This window comes from Bos indicus, chromosome 17 (assembly GCF_029378745.1).
Source record: "Bos indicus isolate NIAB-ARS_2022 breed Sahiwal x Tharparkar chromosome 17, NIAB-ARS_B.indTharparkar_mat_pri_1.0, whole genome shotgun sequence".
Classification (NCBI taxonomy): domain Eukaryota; kingdom Metazoa; phylum Chordata; class Mammalia; order Artiodactyla; family Bovidae; genus Bos; species Bos indicus.
The window spans coordinates 56244149-56266954 of NC_091776.1; the positions used below are offsets into that span (position 1 = coordinate 56244149).

The 22806-nt window shown below is 47.2% G+C and overlaps 1 protein-coding gene across 1 annotated transcript in view; it reads right to left on the reverse strand.

Moving 5' to 3' along the window:
• SRRM4 (serine/arginine repetitive matrix 4) overlaps positions 1–22806 on the reverse strand; it is a 172349-nt gene that overhangs the window by 15330 nt on the left and 134213 nt on the right. Inside the window, exons 5-9 of the mRNA XM_019977446.2 lie at positions 21970–21996; positions 19598–19648; positions 16385–16483; positions 13431–13587; positions 354–658 (exon numbers count right to left, since the gene is read on the reverse strand). Coding sequence (XP_019833005.2) covers positions 354–658; positions 13431–13587; positions 16385–16483; positions 19598–19648; positions 21970–21996 — 639 coding nt within the window. The remainder of the gene's footprint in view (positions 1–353; positions 659–13430; positions 13588–16384; positions 16484–19597; positions 19649–21969; positions 21997–22806) is intronic.

A 22806-nucleotide genomic window follows, 5' to 3' on the forward strand; every position in this document is an offset into this window, starting at 1 on the left:
TTCCCTTCCATTGGCTGGCTAGATTGACAGGATGTTAACTGGATGGCATACTTGCCAATGCTTTAGGATGATCTGCTTGAGAAAAAAGCCAAGAGGGGGGAAGCAGAGCTGAGAGAAGTAATGGGAAAGGCAACTTCTCAATGACACATTTTTGAGACCCTGTATCCAGCTATACCTGAAGCTGATCTCCTTGATTCCCAGCCCCCAAATTATGCTAATTTCTCTCTCTTTTACAAATAAAAGTCTCCTGGCTTCGTGTGTGTGTGTGTGTGTGTGTGTGGTGCAGTGCCAGGGTGAGAGACTGAGATGGTGGAGCTCAGTCAGAACCCCTCCTCCCATCCAGGTGCACTGACCTTGATTCTCTGCCCCTGCTGGTGGGGGAGAGGTTCTCCAAAGTGGCCCCCTTGTTCTGGGGTGAGGAAGTGGTGAAAGAGTTCCCTGAATCAGAGGTGTTTCCACTGTTGGGGTCCCGGCTCTTGCTTAGGCCCCCACTGGGGCTCCCCTTCTCTTGACCCCGAGACCTGGTTGAGCTGATTTGCATGGAGGGTGGCGAGGAGGTGTCATTGCCTGAGTCATACTCCTGGGAGCGTCCTCGGGAGGTGGTGAGCGGGCTGGCTGTTTTGGTAAAGAGGTCAGCAGCAGACCCCGACCCAGTGATCTGAAAGCAAAAACACCCGTTGGACACTGCTGAGTGCCGGGCCTGTGGGTTGCGTCTAAATAACCAAGAAATGTTTACCATCATGATGCACTGTAACGAAAGGAAAGAGAGAGAGGAGAGGAAAGAAGAGACGCCAAAAAACAAAAGCACAAATTCCTGAAAGAATACCACAGAAAGGAGATCTTTTTTTTTTTTAAACCCCCTGCTAGGATAACTGGAAGATTTAGGTATCATGCAGAGAAAAAGCATGCGATCCAGATTAAACAAAAGAAAAAGGAAATAATACAAAATTTCTAATGAATTAACTCAAACAAAAGAGACAACTTAAAAGAAAGGGGGTGTGTGTAAACACCCTTAACCTAAAACAACAATAAAAATAAAGAAAGGTAGGGGGAAAGAAAGGAAGCTATGGGCCTGAAAAAATACATCTTGAAACTTAAAAACGACAAAAGGAGATAAAGCCAAAATTTTAAATGTCAACCAAATCTTCAATGAATTTGACTTTTTTTTTCTCTTAAAGAAAAAGTTGCCCAAATAGAACCCTAAACGAATATCACATGGGGAAAAGAAATGAAATAAAGATGAGAGGGTTTTTTTTTAATATAAAGTCAAGGTCACAAAATGATATTTTAGTAGTTTTCAACTAAAGGGGAAAAGAAAGGGTGGGGGGACAAAAAAAATGGAAGTCAAATTGTCTGACTGAAAACAAACAAACAAAAAGCTCTCTACGGATATTTGCGTGTGTCCTTTCCCCCTGGAGAAGGTAGCTAAGGCTCTCGAGTGGCTTCTAATAAATTCTCTCATGTCTTTGCGGATTATATCCACTTACCAAGCAAGAACTCCTCCTTTAGTAGGTAGGTAAGGTGTAAGAGAAAGGGAAGAGCGGGCAAGGTGAGTCCATCATTAGAGTCGCAAATGACAAGTAAAAACACACACCTTTCTGTACATCCTCACACTTGGCCCTGAACTTTGGACTTTGGGTTTTCAGTGTTCTTGACAGGTGAAGCATCACTTTTGGTTGGCTTTCTCAGTAAGGGGACCTCAAGCCATCAACACTAAATTTGTCAGTCCCTTAACGCCCAAGTTGGATCAAGAAACCCTTGCTGACAATGCAGATGGTGGCTAGAGTTTGCATCAATCCGAGATGTCAAGATGGGGGGTGGGGCACAGGGAAGGTGTGCTTGTAACAAACAGCTTTGGGAGGGGCTTGGAGATTTGGCTTTGGGGTGATTGGGAATGCCGAAGGGCCCCCAGGATCCTGGGTGTGGCTGATCTAGGACAGATGAAGAAGTAAAGGAGGTGATGGACAGCCAGCCCCCTTGGGAAGGCTATAGAGTGTTTAGAAGTATAATGGATGGTTTTCTTTAAACATTCAGACCAGTCTCAGCTCAGGTGACACAGTGGGCTCGGTTCTGGTCCCCATCAATATACCATGCTTAGCTGTGGGCAAGAGGGACCTCTGCCTGGGTCTCCTCCAGTGACAACCATTCCCATGGGTGGAGAAATCTGAGGGGTTACCTGGAAACCTTTCCTTGAGATTTAGTCTCTGGAGACCTGAAGTCCGGCTGCTGAGTCCCCTTCCAGGGTCTCTTCAGGCTCTCCATGATCTATTCTCACAGGGATAGACCACGTTTCAAGTGTGCACATTTGTAGGTCCAAACATGGCTATCTGAATGGAATTTGGATGTTCGGACTGAGGTGTCCATGTGCATGTGTGAGAGGTCTGTCATGGTGATGAAGCAAGATGTAGGGGGAGAATGGGAGGGACCAGGGCGCTGGGGCAGATTCTCTCCACACTGTCATGTTGTGGTCCGGCACTCCGAGGGGTCCAAGGCTCTAAATCCAAATCTGACTCTCCCGATCATTTCAAAGACATGTTTGCCAAGATAGGAGAACATACTTCACCTAAGTGTGCTGTCTTGATTTAAAAACATTTAGTGTGTGGCTTCTCCTGTACTCTTGTCCCAGGCCCTGCAAGTATTAGCATAGGTCTCGCCATCAAAAGCCTACTTCCCCCGCCCCGTTTCTCCCATGAACTTTGAGTCTAAAGAAGGGGGGCTCTAGGGATTTCTTGAGGAAATATTTCTGTATTCTCAGCAACTGGTCATGAGCATGAGATACAGAGACACTGAAACAGTGAGAGTAATAGCAATGGCTCCACCAGCTCAGGATATCAGCTCCTGGAGTTGGGGAGGCAGAACTTCCTTTGCAGATTCTCCCAGGAGGCTTTGCACACCGACAAGGTGATGGTCCAACTTTACCAACTTTTCACCCAATGCGGCTGCCACTTCCCATTTGACATCTGGCTACTTTTGCTCTCGGACAAGGGATCTTAAAATAAGGTTGCCCAAGTGGGGCTTTCTAGTGTGAGATTTCTTTTAAAATTAATGTAAAGACCCCTTTTCCATTCAGCTCCTTCTTGTCTTCTAGTTTGCAGGTTGGATGCCAAATCTTTACCACCTCTGTGAGTTCAGTGGTCACACATGTATTTCCACCACCTCTGTCAGGAATGAGAAAGCATCACACAGGGCAGTTGGATCCTGGGACCTGGACTCTCAGGCTGGGGTTTGGTTTGAGCTCATGGAATCTTTGCCGCAGAGATGATAAGTGGTAGCCAGTGTATCACAAGTGATTCAGGTAAGCCCTTCCTGAAGGAAGCCAGGCTGGACTATGAATATAATGGATTTCCTTATCTTGTGGCTTGCTACCTGGAGGCATCCAGGCCGGGCTTTTCTCCACCCAGGTACTCGTTTCCACCTTGACTACTAATTTCAAAGCATATGTCCTGGTGCATCATGGGTACCCAGGGAGAAGGACTTCCTGAATGTAAGGCCCCTGGAGGCTAATGGATATAGACAGGGACCTTGCCTTTTTCACATTCTCAGTCCCATACACTGAGCTCACAGTGACACTTTCAGTGTCTCTCCACCTGACCACAATCACTATCCACATGTAAGAGAACTGAGAACTGTATAAGGCATCATGCTTTCCTATCATTGCCAGAAAACAGAGATAATTGTACTACTGAAATGTGCTCACTAACTTGACCCTATGCTAAGAATACCAACCTCTCTAAAAGTCCCATTTCTTTGACATGTGTGATAGTGTCCTTTACAACCCAATCCTGTGTCCTTCCCAAACCTCATCTCTTCCATACAGCCCCTCCCCAGTTTTGGTTTGTACAACCTTAAGGCAATCAACTGGGAAGTTTTCTTGGTTTTGCCACCACATCTTGCTTTCCCAACCCCAGGCCATTTGCACATGCCATTTCCTCCACCTAGAACATTTTCCCCCTGTTCCTTACTTGACATGGATAAATTTATTCATCCTCCAGTTTACATATCACCTCCTCTTGAAAGCCTTCTCTGAGTCCCAGGCCAGGATAACACAAAACTCTATTTCATTCATTCTTTCATTCATCCATTCACTCATTCAAAAATGAGTAGCTTTTGTCTGCCACAGCACTGTTACTGGGTGGGATAATTACCTGTCTCTATCTGGATGGGCTGAAAGTTGGGGTCTTGAGACCAGCTCAGGGCTGGGCATGTGAGCTACAGAGAACCTCTATAATCAAGTTTTAGGTCCACGTCAGTGGCAGAGAGAAGGAAAGCTCTTCCCCCCAGCCCTCCTCGGGCCTACAATCTCAGAGAAAGCAAGAGTCTACGGATGCTCAACAGCATAAGCTCCAGGCTAAGGTGAGAAGCTCCAGACCTGAGGAGCCTTCCAGATGAGACAAGCAGTGCTGGGTCTCTTTACTTCCTTTGCCACCTTCTGCTATTCTGGGAGGTCAGGTTAAAAGATGAACTGGATCTGGTCTTTTGCGCTCAACAGGGCTTCTGGCCCATGCAGTGACTTTGTTTGGGTGCTAGAATGGTGTTCCTCCTGGGTCAGGAAATCGAAAATGGTGCCCCTTCTGGCCAGACAAATTAGAAAAATAGATACACCTTTCTCTGGACTGAAGCAGCCCCATGTCTGTTTCCATAGCTGGCTCGACAAATGGAGAGTCAGTGGGGTTTAACTCCAAAGCCTTTGGAGAGGGCACAACTAGCATAACAACATGCCTGGCAGGTCCTGGATACACACATCTTGACCTGTTACCTGCTCTAAGGATTCCTTTGAGGGTTGGGGGAAGAGCCCAAAGACGTGCATTTCTGTTACCTTCAGCTGACCTCTACTTGGTTGTGTCTTTACCAGTCTCAGCGGGCTCTGCCCCTGTTTCCAGATGATAGAAATATTTTCATAAACTCATTAGGGATGTCCAGATTGTTTAATGACCTGTTAGTCTTGGATTCCTCTTTCTCCAGAGGAGGGAAGATATAGCTCAGGGGGGCCAAAGGCAGACTGTAGGGTATGTGTGTGTGTGTGTGTGTGTGTGTAAGGGAGTGCCATGACAATGCAGAGGAGCCCTTCAAGTCAAGGACATAATGACAGGCAGACAACAGAGGCCTCTGTGCTCTTGCCTCCTGTCCCTAAGTGTCCCCTTCCTCATCAGATACTCACTTCCACTCTGCCATGGAAGAGGCAAACTGTTGCCCACTGGACGCTGACATGATAGGATGGCCCCCCTTGCTCCTCCCTGTCTTTCATTTTGATAACAGGCCTCTCACAATTCATCTTCTTCTTCACCTCTTGGAAATTTCTCTTCTATGCACATAACTGCTCTCTGCTCCTATATCCCCATCTTAGCTGCAAAACAGTCCTCAAGAGGCTCACTGGGAAGAGTCATTCTAGATCCACTTTTGTGCAGGAACAATGCACTCATGGTACTGGGACCCCTATGTAAGGCCTGGGACCCTCTCACCGGGTTTCTCTTCTGTGGTCCACTCTGAACCCTTCCTCCATCTCAGTCGTGTCCTTCTTTCCATGTCTTCACAAAGGCCTATTTTGGGGGCTTTGCACAAAAATTCAGCCCCTGTAAAATTTGTTTAATCACAAAGTGAAATAACACCTGTCTCCATATGGATCCTCCTAGAAATTGAGACAGGAATTTGAGTGCTGGAAGTTTATTTGAGACCAGGGAATCTTATTTGAGGGGCAGTAAGCTGGGGGTGAGAAAAGAGAGAGGACAGAACTGGCTCCAGAATTCATCTCAACCAAGGAGGGAGCTGGATATTTATACACCAGTTCCTCACAACTCACGGGTTAAAGGTTTCCCCCAACACATGTCAATTCTCCAGCAGTTTCAAACTGCCGCCCAGCCAAGCAAAGTGGTCTTTGGCAGCCAGAGAGCAATACCTGGAAGCTGGACACTGGCAGTATGTGAAGTGAGGGGTGGGGACATAAATGGACAGCATCTGTCTCAACACCCCAAATTACCCCTAGAAAACTGACAGGCCAAGTTATGCTTTGTTTCAGAGTTTTAAGTTATGCTTTCTTTGGCGCACTTATTGGCTAAACAAATTTATGTTTGCCAATAAATTTGAAGGAACTGTCAACATTGTAGTTGGGCATGCTGCTGCTGCTGCTGCTCAGTCGCTTCAGTCGTGTCCGACTCTGTGCGACCCCATGGACGGCAGCCCACCAGGCTCCCCCATCCCTGGGATTCTCCAGGCAAGAACACTGGAGTGGGTTGCCATTTCCTTCTCCAATGCATGAAAGTGAAAAGTGAAAGTGAAGTCACTCAGTCGTGTCCGACTCCCAGCGACCCCATGGACTGCAGCCTACCAGGCTCCTCCCATGGGATTTTCCAGGCAAGAGTACTGGAGTGGGGTGCCACATTTCTAGTTCATGCTGAAATGTAAGAGGATCTGGCAAGATTGAGTCGACATTCCTGCTGGGTAATAATCAGTTTGTGAGTAATTGGAGCTTCTCCTTTTAGATGGGGCACGCACTTTTCTGTCCTCAGGCCTTATGGGGTCCCTGTTGCTTATATCTATTAGTGGCCTGGCCCCTGAGACATCTAAGTTTGTGACTCTGTTCTAAGTGTTCATTGCTACCCAGAGTCTATCTGAAAGCAGCACAACCATAGTGCATCTTGTATATTTCATCTCTCCCTCCCATCTTCCTCATCTCTGCCCTTTCAAACCCTCTTGGATTTTGTCAGTGAAATAAACCAGGAGACCAGAGCCATGGAGCCCTATCCAGACCCCAGAGCTATTACACACTCTTCCCTTTTGGGTAATGATTGACAATCTCAGATTTTTTTTAAAGGACAGATTGCTTTTCACAAACTCATGGCCATTGGGACTAAACAAATGAGTATGTTCCCTTTATTCTTTTAGCCCCCACCAATGTGAAGCTCATTTTTTTTGAACTCATAAGCTTGCCTCTTCTTTTTCCTTAATATACTCAGCATCAACACTTGGATTTTTCTAATAAGTAATTAAATCCCCCACCGCAAACTCCAGCTCCCGGCGTTTCACTGGGAGTCTCTCTCAGCCCTCAGGGAAGCTGGTACTGTTATTTATTGTTTTTGTTTCAAATCATTATTTAATCAAGAACGGGGAAAAAAGGCAACCTCTCACTTACACTTCAAAATTTAATTTCAGCTGAATTCCGAGATCAAGAGGCAGCACGGCCTAATAGGTTACAAAAATACAATCAAGAAGAGAATTCCAATTAAACTGAACAAGTCCATTTACTGAGCTTCAAATGGCCCCATGGAGAGAGATGGCTATAAATTTTTCTTTCCCTCCCTGCCATATGGGGGACCGGAAATTCTCATGTGAATGTAGAGCTGCATGGCAGAGCTTTTAGCTAGAGGGTTCTGGTTATTTCCACCCCTCTCCCTTTTTTAAACCCTTTTGTTTCACAAAGACATTAAGTTTATTTTCCTCACTGTTGTTCATCTTCCTTTGCACACTAATTAGGAAGACAGCAACAGAATGGATTCATTGACCTGTTAGGAGTTCATTTGAGAGGGGGAGGGTTGGAAAAAGACAGGGATCTGCTGAGGATGGTGGGAAGATGACAAAGTCCTTTAGGGCTGCGGGGTGGGGGACTGTCCCACCGGGCTGTTCACTAAAATTGACCTTGCGCCCAGGGACATAGTCTAGCCTCCTCTCTCCTTCCCTCCATCAGGAAGCTGAAGGGGACTGGTGGCTTCAACCTCACCATTTCTCATTAGCCCCTCCTTTTTTAGAAGCCCCTCTTGATAGCCCTCAGCCTACCTGTTCTTGAAAATTTCTACATGGCTCCAGTTAGGCAAAATTTTCACCAGTCCAAATTCAAATGAGAAAATAAGTTCAATGGAATGAGTTCTTCATCCAGCTAAATGCATCTGACTTAAAGTCTCATCCTTTCTTCTGAGGCCACGGCTATTCCCCCTCTTCTGCCTGGTGCATGTCCCTTTCATTATAGAAAACGGTGGTTTTCTTTATTCTGTCCTTGCTTGGCAAAAGTAAAAGTTGACAATGTGATTCCATTTTCCATTTGAAAAGAATAACTGGTCCCACAGATGCCTGAGTCTCACAGCCCCTTTCTTCCGCATTTTAGTCCCTTTCCTCTCCAAACTACAATGAATGGAACTGAATAGTGAGTTTCCCAGTTTGAGCAAGGGCTCAAAGCCTTTTGCAGGATGTACAAGAACCTGGGGCAGATGTGGGAGGGCTGGGCCCTCCATGTATACTCCCTCAGGCTCATTTCCCCTGGTATGCAAAACAGGAGGCTCTTCCTGTCATTCTCCTAGAGCTGTTCTGAAGTTCGTCTGAGATCTTAGATACAATTAAACTTTTCGAGGCCAGGGATGTTTCAAAAACATCATGTCTGGGTTTATCAGGAGCAAGTTTAATTAAGCCGTTATGATGACAAATCCTAACACTAGCAACTACTGTATATTGTTATGTCCCTAGCGCCAGGCTGAGTTTTGCTCACAGAATAGAAGCCACATGAAGGCAAAACCTTGTCTGTTTTGTTCACTGCTACTCACATAGTAGGTGCTTAGTGCATATAAAACTAAATGGACAACTGATCTAATTCCACCCTCACAACTACTCCATGAAGTAGATATGATTATTAGTTAAAGGTACAGATGGGGACACAATGTCCAGCAAAATAAAATGACATAAGGGAGGTTAGGTCATTAAGCATCTGGACTCTGAGGGCAGATGTTTTGGGTTTGAATCCTCACTTCTCCACTTAATAGGTACTTTTACTTAAGTTTTCCAGGCTTTATGCATTATAAAATAAGGATACTAATGGAAGCTCCCTTGAAAGGCTATTATAAGAAATACATGAGATGACACATGTAGAATATAGCACATAGTAGGTGCTCAGGGAAACATGAGCTATGGCTCAGTCTCACAGGGAGATGAGGTCAAGAACTCCAAAGTGTTTGGATCTGCTCCAAAGCTCCTGTCTTCATTACTAGCCTCTCCTGCTTCCTCCTGTTCACAAATGAGGCCCTCTTTTATGGAGCCTAAGTTCTGCTTTTTTTTTTTCAATCTGTGCAAGTTTTTGTCGACAAGGATTATGTGGAAACTGCTAGCTTGCTGGAAGCAGGAGGAGAAAAGAAGCCTTCCTTCTCCTGAGTCTAACTTCAGTCTTGATCAGCCCTTTTAAATTCCCCCTCCAGTTAGGGCAGACTTAACTGAGGACCCTCTGCTACAGGGACAGGGTGTGACCAAACTTTGGAGCCACCAACCTCTCTGTCATCCAGTTGGCCCTCTGGCTATCACAGTAAGCTTCTGAGATATAAGCCAGGATTCATACTAGCTCCTGTTTCTCCTAAATGGGCTATCTACTTAAGTCATTTCACCTCTCTGAGCCTCAGTTTTCCCACCTGAAAAATGGTGATAATGATGGCACCTACTTCAAAGAATTTTTTTGTGAATCAAATGAGGAAAAAAAAAACAAAACTGTATAAAGTATGTGATTGTGCCTGGCATGTAGTGGCATTTACCATTCCCTTTATTCATCAGCCAACTCAAATGGGTGAGCTCCTACTCATCCTTCAAAGCCCAACTCATATGTTCCTTTATTTGTAAAGTCCTCTCAGACACCAAGACCTCTTAGACACTGTCTGGTCCTTCCTCTGTGGTCCTATTACATATTATATTTGCTTCTATCACCTCCAAGGCTGATATTGAAAATATTCAACAACTGGTCGAGTGTGAGTACTGCCCCATCTGAAAGTAACCAGGCTTGGCACTGAAGGGCTGCCAGGTATCAATGTTTAGCTGCTGGTCTGTGAGAAGGTCCAGAAGGTACCAGAGGAGGAAAGGGATGGCTTTGTTAACTGGAGAGTGGGCGGCGACAGGGTCTATTTATCAACTGGTTTGCAAGTATTCAAATACCGACTCAGTCTCAGTCCTAATGACATTTATCCTACAGTACTTCAGTATTCTGTGGATGACTAGAGCATGAGCCCTGGAATTCAGAAGCCTGTTTATTCATCTGTCTCTCTAATGCCTTGAACAGAGATGACTGAGTGTAGATAAGAAATGAATAAGGCCACAGAGGACTGATTCCTCGGGACCCTCCATTTGGATTAGGGCTCTGACCAACCAAGAGGACTTCTGGTTATCATCAGCTTATGTATTATTTGCATATTCACATATGTAAATAGACCCCCTTGATGTCATGTGCCCATCCTTGATTCCTTAAAGAGCTGTGCATATGAGATGTCTGCCATGAGCCATGAGAGGAACCATGGCATAGGACATCTACTATGCTCCAGCTCCTTTTACCTCCAGAACCCCATCTCCTGTGCTGGAATTCTGTCTCCATCTTGACTCCAGCAATCAATTCCTGTTTCCATTGTCTAGTTTCCCAGCTGCATCTCCTCTGCCCTAACCAACTCAAAGCCCAATCCCCTCTTCCCCTGCCTCCTTACCCCCGTCCCTCTCAGCATTCATTGTTGTGCATTGTCCATTACAGTTTTGTCTGTCTTCTTTATAAGAAGGCTAGGCTATTTCTTATTCACTGGATCCTGAGGGCTACATCAGAACTGATGCTTTATAGATGCTTAGTAGATATTTGGTAGATTTGAACAAGTCAAACAAGTGATTCAATGACAGTGACTTTGCTGTTCTCTTTAGCAGAGAGCTTGGGAAAATCTTGGACTCTTGGAAAACCTTTGGTCCAACCTGGTATCCTCTCTACCCTTGCCTGTGCAGGAGAGAGGATGAGAAAGAACCCCGTGTGGAGAGCAGTGGGAGGGCCAGACTTGAGGGGTATCTGATGCCCCCAGGAGTCAGGCACCCATGAGAAGGGTGGGGCCAGCCATTTGGGCTACAGCTGCCATCAAGGATGGAAGGAAACTGAAAGCAGGGGAAGCGGGGCTTCTAGCTGTGGTCTCAACTCATCCACAGACGAGCCTGGGCCTGGAACCGTTCCTGCTGCTCCATTACTATTATCAGTGCCGCTACTCTTGTTGCCATGATTATTACCACTTCCATTGTTAATACTGCTGTTACTTCCATCCACCGCCAGCAACAAAGGACCTACCACTCACCTGCTTCAGTCTAAAAGTCTTACAGTGAGTCGTTGCATCCTTAAAATATCCCTCTTATGAGGTAGGTCTTACTATTATCCTCATTCTGCAAACTTGGGAAAGACGGAGGCATGGAGAGTTTATGTAACTTGCTCAAGGTTCCACAGTTGGAAAATACGGAGCCAGCATCTGGAATGTTGTCATCCCGACACTCTCTACTATTTGCTTATTTTTGCCCCCGTGCCAAGTACCAGGCTCAGCTGCTTACAAAATTATTTTGGTTTTGTCCCCTGAACAAGGTTTTGAAGAAGAGGTTTATCATCTGCATTTTCTAAAGGATGAGGAAACTGCAGCTGACAAAGTTTTAAATATTTTAACTATCCCTGACTCGGGACCAGGATTTGTTCACAAAATCATAATCTCATGTTTTTAACAACTCTGACTTGCTGGAGCCCCTGGAAGGCATTTCTCATCTGTGAGTTCAGATTCTGTTTTTGGAATCAGGGCACTGGGTTCGGTGGGCTCTTAAGGCCTATGCCTTCTAGGTATGGATGAGTTTTCTGCTCTTCTAATAGGGCTGGGCCCTAAGAACCAATGGCCAATCTGGTACCTCACTCACTGGTGTGGGAGGACAACAGTTTTGGGGGGGGTGGTTAACATTCAGCTTTTTGCAACATCTTGGTCCTGACAGTTTGGAAACTGTCCCAGGTGAGAGAACACAAGCCATTTGCTCCCAGTGGCACTTTTTATGGAGTGTCAGTTGGGGCCACCGAATGGCTGCCATAAATACTGTGACCAAAGAGGTTGGGTGGCTTTCACTAACTTAAAACCATTCTTCCACCTCTTATTGCTTGTATTTTAAATGTTCTTCTACCTTTGCAACAATTCCTTTGGGACACAGGTGTGATAACCATGCTTATTTTCCAGTTGAGGAAGCTGAGGCTGGGAGGAGTAAAAGGATTTGTCTGGCCAAGCCAAGTCTTGAGCCCAGGCCTCTGGACTCCGCCTTACTGGGAAGAACTTTCATAGGCATTCGTGGAGGGGAGAATGAACATGAGCCTTTCCCATCTGCAAATACCAAGCAACTGTAGGTTCCCTCCCTCTACAAAAGGAGGGCCTGGGGTGAGCTGTGGATGGTTCCAGCAAGGCAGAAGATTATGGCAGAATTACAGCTTGCTGATACAGATGTCTTGACTGGTAAAGAAGAGATTCTCAGAAGGCACTGCGGATACAACTATTGTGTCAACCAGACCCAACCCATGTTTATCATCACCTTCTCTTCCTTGACCTCCCAGCAAGAACCTCAGAGCTTTCCTTACTTCCACCTCATCCTTTCTAAGGGAGCAGCTCTCTGAAATTGTCACATCCACGCCTAGCTAGAGGAGACAGGACCCTTCTCAGTTGTCAGGTGTAAGTGAAGGCTACGTCTATGTTGAGTCTCCTCCTGTTTGCGTGTCTGTCCCTTTAAAGTCTACAAAAGGCCTTCATGTACTTTCTGTTACTGGGTATCCCCCACAATCCCCCCATGGACGTGGTATTATTTCAAATTTGCCAATGAGAAAACTGAGTTTCAAAGAGGTTGGATGACTTTCTCCAAGCTACACAGCTAGGAAGCTGAGTTCAGACCCAACTCCAAATGCTTTGCTGAGGAGACTTCCTGGCATCAAACTGTCTGAAGCTGACCCTCCTTGCTGACCTAAGGGACTGCGGCATGATCCCATTGAAGGCCAGTTTCTCAAATGAATTCACTCTTGCTTTGCCCTATGGCTTTACTCCATACCTTCATCTTTCTGAGCCTTGGCTTTTTGGTCCCACCTGTGGAAGCAACTAGTGAAGACAGCTGAGTCCTCAACTCCCTGAGACCTTGTGTGAATATGAGAGGTTAAGTGCTATCACCTCCTTGGAGGAAAATTCTCATATATATTCAAGGCCGAGTTAATACGGGTGACATCAAATCCCATCTGCTCATCAGTGCTGCAGCCTAGCTGTCAAAGACGCAGACCTCATTGCAAAGCTGCAGTGCCTCTGTTAGATCAAAGACCCCTCTTCTCCTTCTTCCCCAAAGAAACCTCCTATGGTGTCTCACACATGCCCTCCTGCAGATGTCACTCTGGAGACCAAAATGTATTTTCACCATTCCCCTAATAAAGAGCCTGGGTGTTTCAGGTTTTCCCCATTCCCCCCACCCCACACACACCCTCACTTGCCAAGTCCCCAAGCCAGGTGCTGCCAAAGGCTGGTGAATGACCATTCAGTTAAATCAAGAAGGAGGTCTGAAACCAGTGGGATATTTGCCCGAAACTGAATTAAAATGTGTCATACACTGCCCTGAACTTGTGCCTCCACCTCCCCCAAGTGTCCCGGCCAAGACTGGCAGAGGAGGCTGTGCGGAATACTTACTACACCCCTGGCTGACAGGAAGCTGAGCATCTGGAGGGGCTGGCTGGGTTGGGGGCTGGACCGGGCCTCTGGGCTGGCCTTGCAGAGGGTCTTGGAGCAGCGGCGAGAGTGCCTTCGACGGGACTTCCGCCCTCCCTCGGGGGACCGGCCACGGTGCCTGGATGCAGGGCAGAGAGACCTGAGGGTTTTTTGATGGGGAGCGTGGCAGAGAGGTGACTGAAGGACTAATAGGATCTGAGGACAGCAGAGTGTGTTTGGGTTTTCTGTGTAAACTATGTATGCACCCCTCCGCCCGCCCACCCGTCTGTGTTCATTCATTCTCTCATTTGTTTGACGAGTGTGAATTCATATACCTGGCACTGCTGTGGGGGCTGGGGATGCAGCTGTGAAGACAGAAAGGGTCCTGATGATCCTGATTCCGTTTACTGTCCTTTGTGTGCCTCTGATTGTCTCTCTGCTTGCCTGTCTGTACATGACTGTGTGTACGTCTGGGTGTGTCCATCTGTGTTTTCATGTGTTTGTCTATAAATGTAGCTGCTTATATCTGTGTGTCTTTGTGTATCTGGCTTCACCATCTGTGAAATAGAGGCATCTTATTGACTGTCACCCAAAACTTTTGAAAAAAAAATCTGACGAAAACGACAAAGATGCCTTCTGTAAGCTTGTCAGATGTAGATCTGGCTGCCTGTCTGTGTTGGAAACTAAAGGAATCTCTGACTCCTTAGAAAGGGTGTATTTGGACTCAGCATTACTGTTTAGCTCTGAGTCACAGTAGTGATAAAAATAACACCTTATGGATTTTCATGGCATTTGTAAGCCCTTCTTAAGGTGCTTTCACAATCCTCTCTCCAACTCAAAGACATAGACAGGGCAGGTATTATTTCTTATTCCCAGATGAGAGAGCTGAGGCTCAGAGATGTTTAGGAACCTGCCTGACATCACACAGCTTGTAGCGGCAGAACGAGGGCCCTGTGGGAACCAGTGCCTCTGGTTCTTGCACTGGAGTGTCCCTCTCTGCTCTAGGGCCTCTCACTTTTCTACTGGCCCAAGGGTCAGCTCTCAGGTTGCTCCCACACCTGCTGGAGTGTCCCTTAGCGCAAAAAGTACTGGGAAGCTCAGGCAGCAAGAGCAGCAGGAGACGTGCTAGCAGGAGGAAGGCTGGGGCGAGGGCCTGTGATATGTACCCCTTTCAGAAGAGGTAAGCCTTAGAAAGGGTAGAGTGCAGTCGCTGAGAGTCTGCAAGCAGGATCTGCACCGTCCTCCCACCCAGGCTTGGGCTGAGTCACACAGACCTGGGTCCTGGCTCCAGCTCTGCCAGTCACCCCTCTGCCCACCAACACGCAGGCTTCTCAGCTGTAAATGTCGATAATGCAGTCGAGCTCAGTGTGTCAACGCCCTCCGGACAAAGGCCAACGGGGGCACCTTGTGCTCAAACAAGCATCTTGTTACTGCTCCCTGCAGTGATGGAGAACACGCACCATGGGAGAGTGGAGGACGTTTCTGTCAGAGTGGGGAGTGGTCACAGAGAATCTATTAGGAGCGTGTGGTTGGGGACTCTGGGGAGCATGTAAAGAGCTGGGGCTTTGATCTGACTGGATGCTGTCAGGGGACAGAGGTAATTCTCTGATTGGGTGTCTTCACCAGTCTTAATTAGAAGGAGGGGAGACTAGACTGAGGTTAAGGCTATCACTGGTAAAGATGGAGGATGGAGAGATGCAGGGTCACTTTGGGGTCGTGAAAAATGTCCCTGTTTTGTCCAGGCTTGCACCTGGTTCCAAGAGGGTCTTGGTTTTGTTTGGACCACTCAGGATCACAGAGCAGCCTTGTGTGATGTGGGAACACCACAGCTACTGGGGCGAGTCCTTGATGTCAGGGGCTGCTCTCACACCTGTTCCACGCATATCTGAATTAGATCAGAATGTCTGGAGATGGGATCCGGGCACTGATATTTTTAGACTTCCAAAGCAATCATGGAGCAGCCAAGGCAGAGAAGCTGTGGTCTGGCTCATGGTGTGACGGGGATGATTAAGAGACAGAATCTATTTGCAATTGCAGCACAGTGCCTGGTTCAGAGTAGAGTTTAGATCCCTATTTCTCTTCCTCCTCTTCCTTCCTGTAGACATTCTGACTTAGCCGGGAATTCGGCGGGACCAGGACAGTGAGATTTTTAAATCTTCCCAGGTGAGGTGACTCCGTGACTACATAGGCCAAGTGTGAGAAGGACTTAAGAAAGAATAAAAGAGTCTCTGCCATCTGGAAATTGGCCAGGTACCATCAAGGGGCCCTTGACATTCCCAATGGTCTCAACAATTTCAAACACCAAGCCCCACTCCCTGTTTTTCTTGTTCTTCTCATCCACAAGAGCCTCTTCCCCTGCTCGGGCCAGGGCAGCCAATGTGTCAGCATAAAGAGGGTCAATGTTAGGAGCAAGAGGGCTCGGAAGTGCCACAGAACTGGATAGCTTGTGCTGTGTAGCCTTTCATAGGTTGCTTAGCTTCTCTGTGCTTAGAACAACCCTGAGTGAGAGACAGCCAAATGAACCAGACGCTCCAGTTCAGTCCTAGCTCTGTCACTTAGCAGCTACGTGCCTGGCAAGTTCCTCTCTGTGCCTCAGTTTCCCCATCTCTAAAGTGGGGATGGCAATGGTGCCTCCTTCCTAGGGTTGCAGAGGGGATCATGCAGTGGACCATGAAGAGTGCTTAGCACCTGGCCATGGAAGCACCGTGTTAGCAAGTCCTGTGGCTGCTGTTCCTGTAAGTGGAGGCAGCAAGTCCTTCTGTCTGCAGCCCCTCTGCAAGGAAGTGGTGACAGCCCAAGTGTGAGGCAGGGGCTGCCCCTCTGCGGGGAAAGCGGCTTCCCCAACAGTGACGGTGGAGAAAAAGCTGATGGTGACGGTGTCTTAGCCGGGTTCTGGCTGTGGTCAGGGTGAGGAGATGCCTCGGGGCGGGGGTTACCTGCTGTCGCAGCTTGAGGAGCGGGACTCTGAGCTCTGGGACCGTGAGGGGCAGTGGTGATGGCGGCGGCGGCGAGATTTTCGGGGCCGGCTTCGCGATCTTGAGGGGTGGGGGTGAGAAGGAGGGAGTCAGAGGAGAGAGAGAGAGGTTTTGATCTTGTGAACACATTGTTCCCTTGCACTTGAATAACTGTCCCAAGGTCATGCACCCCCCACTCCCTGCATCACCCTCACTTCCCATCTTTGTAACTGGCCATCCTGAACACAAAGGAGCAGAAAGGGGGTCATCTAGGGGAGACAGCCTGACCCCCAGGACTCTTCCGGAAGCAGAGTGCGTGTCACCCGCACACATCACCTCTCCCTTGCCTGAGGCAGGAGTCTCCATTTCAGGAGCCAAACACCATAATGTGGGAATCAGCACTCAAGAAATACCAACCAGAGGGCACAGGCAAGAAAGTGACTTTGCCTTCAGAAGAGTGCTGTGGTACCTGACTAACTTTTCAGGTAAATGTAGAAATGGAGATTTTTGTGTAATTTATTCCTATTTTAAATGGAAGCTCCTTAAAAAAAAAAAAAAAAAAAAGACACTGTTTGGGGCAAACAAAACACAATTGCAGAATCCCTTAGGCTTTTGGGCTGCCAATCTGTAACTCAGACCAGGAAAATTAAGTCTGGATTCTTAGCATGGAGTCAAAAGCCCACTTTCAGAGTGAGTTACAAATGTCATTATCAACAAGAATTACAGTTCGTGTAACTGCTACCACTTACTTTAGCTCTCTCTAAATAATAATAATGACTTAGAAGTAGCAACAGCAGTGGCAGTGGTCACTGGGGACATACAAGGAATGTCAATAGTTTGGGCCAAGTCAGGAAGCCAAGGGGTGTTTAGAGATGATTCTATTAAAAGCTAGCTTGGTTATCCCAACAAAGGACTCAGGTATTCTTACTCAGGTATATCTTGTCATGTGATCCCTTCTCTCTTTAAAACCCTTGCACTGTCCTCATGTCAAGTCCAAACTCTGACCTTGAATCCCAAGCATCTTCAGGAGCCAGCCCCTGCCTAGCTCTCCAGCCTCTTTGCATGGCATCTACAGTCCTGGTTTGCAAGGCTCAAGTGACACCGAGGTGCTGGTATTCTGGCTCACACGTTTCCCACACTGTATCATGTCCTGATGATGATGGTCATGACAGGTAAACTGTAACACACACTGCCTGTCAGGCACTGGGTTCTGAGCATTTTCCTTAAATGGACTCATTTACTCCTCACAACAACCCACAAAGTGGATTCTCTTATTATTCCCATTTTATAGATGCAGAAGCTGAGGTCAGAGATTTAAACCACTTGCCTGACTGCAGCCTAGAATGGTTACCTCCATCCTTCTCACAGGAAACCTCCTCTTACCACCACGCTCTCTTTCCTGCACCTGGGGTCCCACCATGCCCTGAGCTTTTGTCTGCCACTGTGGTGCCAAGACCTGTCCCATGTCTCCCGTGTCCTGCTGTGCTGTAAGCTCTCGAGACTGGGAGGAATGTCTGCCTAATCTCTGTCCTTGGGCCCCACACAGGGCCTGCCACCTGTTAGGGCCTCTCTAAGGGACGCTGAACAAACAGACGTAAGTTACTCCAGGGGTTCCCTGTTTAAACGCAGCCTTAACTAACCATGGGTTTTGGCAAGAACAACCACCTTTATCTCAGGGGTGCCTCATGTTTCTTGCTTCTCCCTCTCCTGACTCTTGTTTTTCTGGCTTTCAGAACCTTCTCTTATGTCCTGCTTGTGATTTCTGAGACTTGGTGCTGGGCAAGGTAGCCACTTTGCTGCCCTCATGCAGGCAGTCCATACTTAGGTGATTTTTTCTTTTTTTGATGACTGTCCCAGAACTCCTGGGGTCTGGGCCCAGGCCCTGCTTAGTGACTGTCTAGACTGCAGCCCTTCAGACAAATGATGCTCATGTCTCTGAGAACAGGTGCTCTGTCTATGCTTAGGACGAACATATGCTCGACACAGATGACCAGTGACTGCATCTTGACTTGACTTGAACAAGCTTAATGATCAGGAAGTTCTTCCCTGAGCTAACTTACAGCTCTGCTGCTTCCTTGTGGAGCATTCCCCAGACCCTCGTGATGGTGCCTGAAATGCCCTCTTTCGCACTGACCTTGGGTGAAGAGGCATTTGGTTGGCCAGCAAAGCTGAGCACCTCCCTCTGTGCCTGCTTCCTCTTTTCCCTCCCCTGCAGCTCACTGACTTTCATCCCATTGCCTTTGATTCTCACTTTAGAAGCTTCTTGGTGGGAGATAAAATATTAGTTGATTGGAAAACACACGCACTAACATTTGCAAGGGTATAAAGTAGGTGGGTTGTAACCAAATTTACTTTTAATTTGACTGGGAACTGAACCCTACAGGCAGTGCTGGCTGATTTGAATTTCTACTACTGGCTATAAACCGAGGACCAGCTGGGGACCGAGGCTGGAGGTAGGCGCTCCCCCAGTATCTGCATGCTCTAAGCCCAGGGACCACGGCTGGAACTCACATGTATGTGCACGCATGTGCACGCACATGATCAAGCCCCCTTACTCACTCATGCACGCACAGCACACTTGTGTACTGGTAACCCCCCCCACACACACACCCTCCCTAGGAGTAACGCACACAGATAAGTAAGCAGTGCACACACCAAGGGCATGGAACTAACACACTGTAACAAACAGAGCACCGATATGCACAGTTTAAGTTCATGCCCACATAAGCAAGGGCACACGTGATGCGTTCTTGGGAACACAGTCATATATCACACACACATACACACTAGGCACCCACATTGCACACAAATGTTTGCACAATAGAAAATATACAGATATTTACAAAGTGCACACTATGCATATATGTACCACGTACAAATGTTACACAATGCACATACAGGCACACAGAATTCACACACAATGGACAGACATGTACACCATTCACTTTCATGCACACAGAGACACACATGCACACACACATAACAAACACCACCTTACACACCCATGCACGCCAAACCCACAGCTGCAGGTCTACACACAGTTCTGTTATTTGGTCTTCCCCTTCCTTTCCCTTCTCACCCACCAGCCCCCTCTCCCATTCCTTTTTTCTTTGGCAATTCTAACCCTCTGGCCGTTCAGAGCTCAGTCCCCCACCTCCCCAAATTGACAGTACATTGCAGGTGGAATGTACATACTGTTTTTTGTGCCTCTTCTCTTCCTTTCTTTTGCTTTTTGGGCTGGAGGAGCTGAATGAGAAATGGCCAATCAATTGAAAGATGCAAAATTCCAGCGAATGATAAAAATAAAGTAGTTAAAATGCTTAACACATGCTGGTCACTAGATCCAGGCAGTTTGGGAATGGACATGGATCGTTTCTAAAACCAGAGCAACCAGCCCACACATAAAGACTGAGGACAGGGAATAAAGGATGCTGAGATCAGTTTTGGTAGCTTAATGATAACAGCAGTAGTAAAGGTAATCATATTTGCCATGTTTTGAGGCTTTATTATGGGGAAGCACTCACTAATACTTTTGTCAACAATCTCATTTCATTCTCCTTACAACCTATGACTTCCCTGGTGGCTCAGATGGTAAAGAATCTGCCTGAAATGCGAGAGACCCGGGTTTGAGCCCTGAGTAGGGAATATTCCCTGGAGAAGGGAATGGTAACCCACTCCAGTACTCTGGCCTGGAGAATTCCATGGACAGAGGAGTCTGGTGGGTTACAGTCCATGGGGTCGCAAGAGTTGGACATGACTAAGCAACTAACATGTATAGACAACCTATGGCATGTACCTAATAAGTATTCATTTTACAGAAAGTGGAAACTGAACCTCAGATTGGCTGAGACACTTGACCAGGATCATACAGGTGAGCTGGAATGTGGCACCAGATCAATGGTCCCTAGCGTCTACCCTCTTGACTACTGTTTTAGAATTTTCTAAAAGAAAAGACTGGAAAATCCACGGAGATATTCTAAAGCCTCCTAAAGTTTGGCAGATTCTGAAATGTTCTGCTCATGAATATTCAAGTTGTTTTTTTTTTTTTTTAATTCAGAGTACCGGGTTGTGGGCAGAATGGACAATGATGACTTAGGGTCTCCGCATCATCAAATAGAGGCCCTAAAGGCAAATGCTATTTGATAATTCAAGCCAGACTGGCTTCAGGGGGTCACCAGGAACCCATCATTGGCCTAAGTCCTGGGAAGGGGAAATTTGATTTCATCCAACTGAAATCGCATCTTGACATGAGATGTGGGATATATCTCTGTGTCTGGGACTCAGCCTGGGCAGTGGACATCCCAGGTCCTCACTGAAAGACCAAGTTAACCTCCTGGCTCTGCTGCTGAGTTGCTATGTGACATTGGGCAGGTTACCTGTCCTCTCAAAGACCCAGTCTCCTTGCCCTTGAAATGGGGTCATTGCTTAAGCTGTTGGGCTAAGTGAATAGACTACCTTGGTAATCAGTGTCTACTTGTTAACTGAATGAATGAAAGGGTTTTGCACTCTGTCAGTGGCTGCAGTTGTGCTGCTGTTATTTAGGAAGCCACTGCAGGCTGTCCTGATCCTCTGTCAGACAGACTTGGGTTGTAGTTTTGACTCTGCCTCCTCTGACTGTGTGTCTGTGGACATGTCAGCCACATCTCCTGAGTCTTAGTTTCTCTATCTGTAAAATGGAAATAATAAAGATATCCTCTGCACAGGGTTGTGATGGGGCTGTATAGAGATTAAAGACCCATGCATGTGGACAAGGCTTAGCATAGGATCTAACTTATAGTGAGCACCCCACAGGCTATAGCTTTATTTGTGCTCGCCCTGTGTTTCCAATACTAGGTCTCTATCCCTTAGCTAGGATCTGGGAAGGCTTTGGTGGGGTGATGCTTCTCTACATTCCCAACCCAAGATTTCCTTTTTCCTTTTGGCCATGCTGCACATCTTAGTTCCCTGACTCTCAATGAGCTCATGTTGAACTCAGGTATTGAACTCACACTGCCTGCATTGCGGGGGCTTCCCAGATGGTGCAGTGGTGAAGAATCCACTTTCCAATGTAAGAGATGCAGGTTCGATCCCTGGGTCAGGAAGATCCACTGGAGGAGAAAATGGCAACTCACTCCAGTATTCCCGCCTGGGAAATCCCATGGACAGAGGAGCCTGGTGGGCTACAGTCCATGGGGTCACAAAAGAGTCAGACACAACTGAGCACACACGCACACACTCTTGAATTAGAATGTGGAGTCTTAACTGCCAGACCACCAAGGGGAGTTCCCAACCCAGATTTCAACCAGTGGTCAATCAGGCCCTGGGAAGGGTGGTAAGACTTGCCAGGGAGAAGGATCCGTAGGAACTGGCCTAGCAGCAACCATATGGCCTAGTGGAAATTAAAAGTTGGCTTGGAACTTTCAGGGAAACTAGATCATGGCCTTCATTTTGGAGGAAACTGAGGCCCAGGAAGATGAAGGGGGAGTGAACACAGAGGTGGAGGCTGAGAGCTGGACCCTAGATGCTACCTGAACGTGGTTAGGAAAGCAGAAAGCTGAGCAAGCAACCAGAGGCAACAAGATGCTTACCTGTGCCTTCTCTTCTTGGAGAATGACCTGATTGAGGGGGAAAAAAAGGGAAGAGAGAGGGAGAGGAAGGAAGGGAGAGAGACAGGGAGGGAGGGAAGATGAAGAAGAGGAGAGAAGAAAGGAACAGAGGGTGTAGGGGAAGAAAATAAATGTGAGTCTGAGTTTCTTTTCCTGGGATGGTTGTATCAGCACATTTATAACTTTTTCTTTTTTTTTTCTGGGCTGTTCCCTCACCAGGGATCAAACCCATGCCCCCTGCAGTGAAAGCACCGTCATAACCATTGGACTCCTGGGGGATTCCCTATCAGTGCATTTGTGGTCAGGCTACAAGGGGACCAGGATATCTGGTGAATTCTCCTCCTCTTTTAGATTTGAAGATCATGTGAGAAACCTTGGCTTGCATTTTGAATTATCAGTGTTTCAATCCTCACCCAAATTTGTCAGTAAGCCTGTTCTGGAAAAGGCTGCACGAGGAGGCCAGGACAAAGAGTCCCTCTGCCTCTTCCCTTCCCCCAAGCCTCACTTTGGTTCTTTCTCTCCCTAGTTGTGGATTCACCATCATCAACATCTTCAAGGGACAACTGCTTCCACACGTGGAACTCCTACTGGGGTCCCGGCTCTGTACTAAGCATTGCTCACACACAATCTCATTCAGTCTTCCCCCCAAACCTGTAAAGTACTGCTGATAGCCTTTTGACAAAGACAGAGGAATTAAGTTGCCCAGGACCACACATCTTCACTTGTGTAACGCCAACTCATTCTCAGATGTCACCTCCTGTAGCATTTTCCAGTCCCCTCAGGTTGGTTTGGTCCCCTCTCTGTTCCCACAAGCCTGGA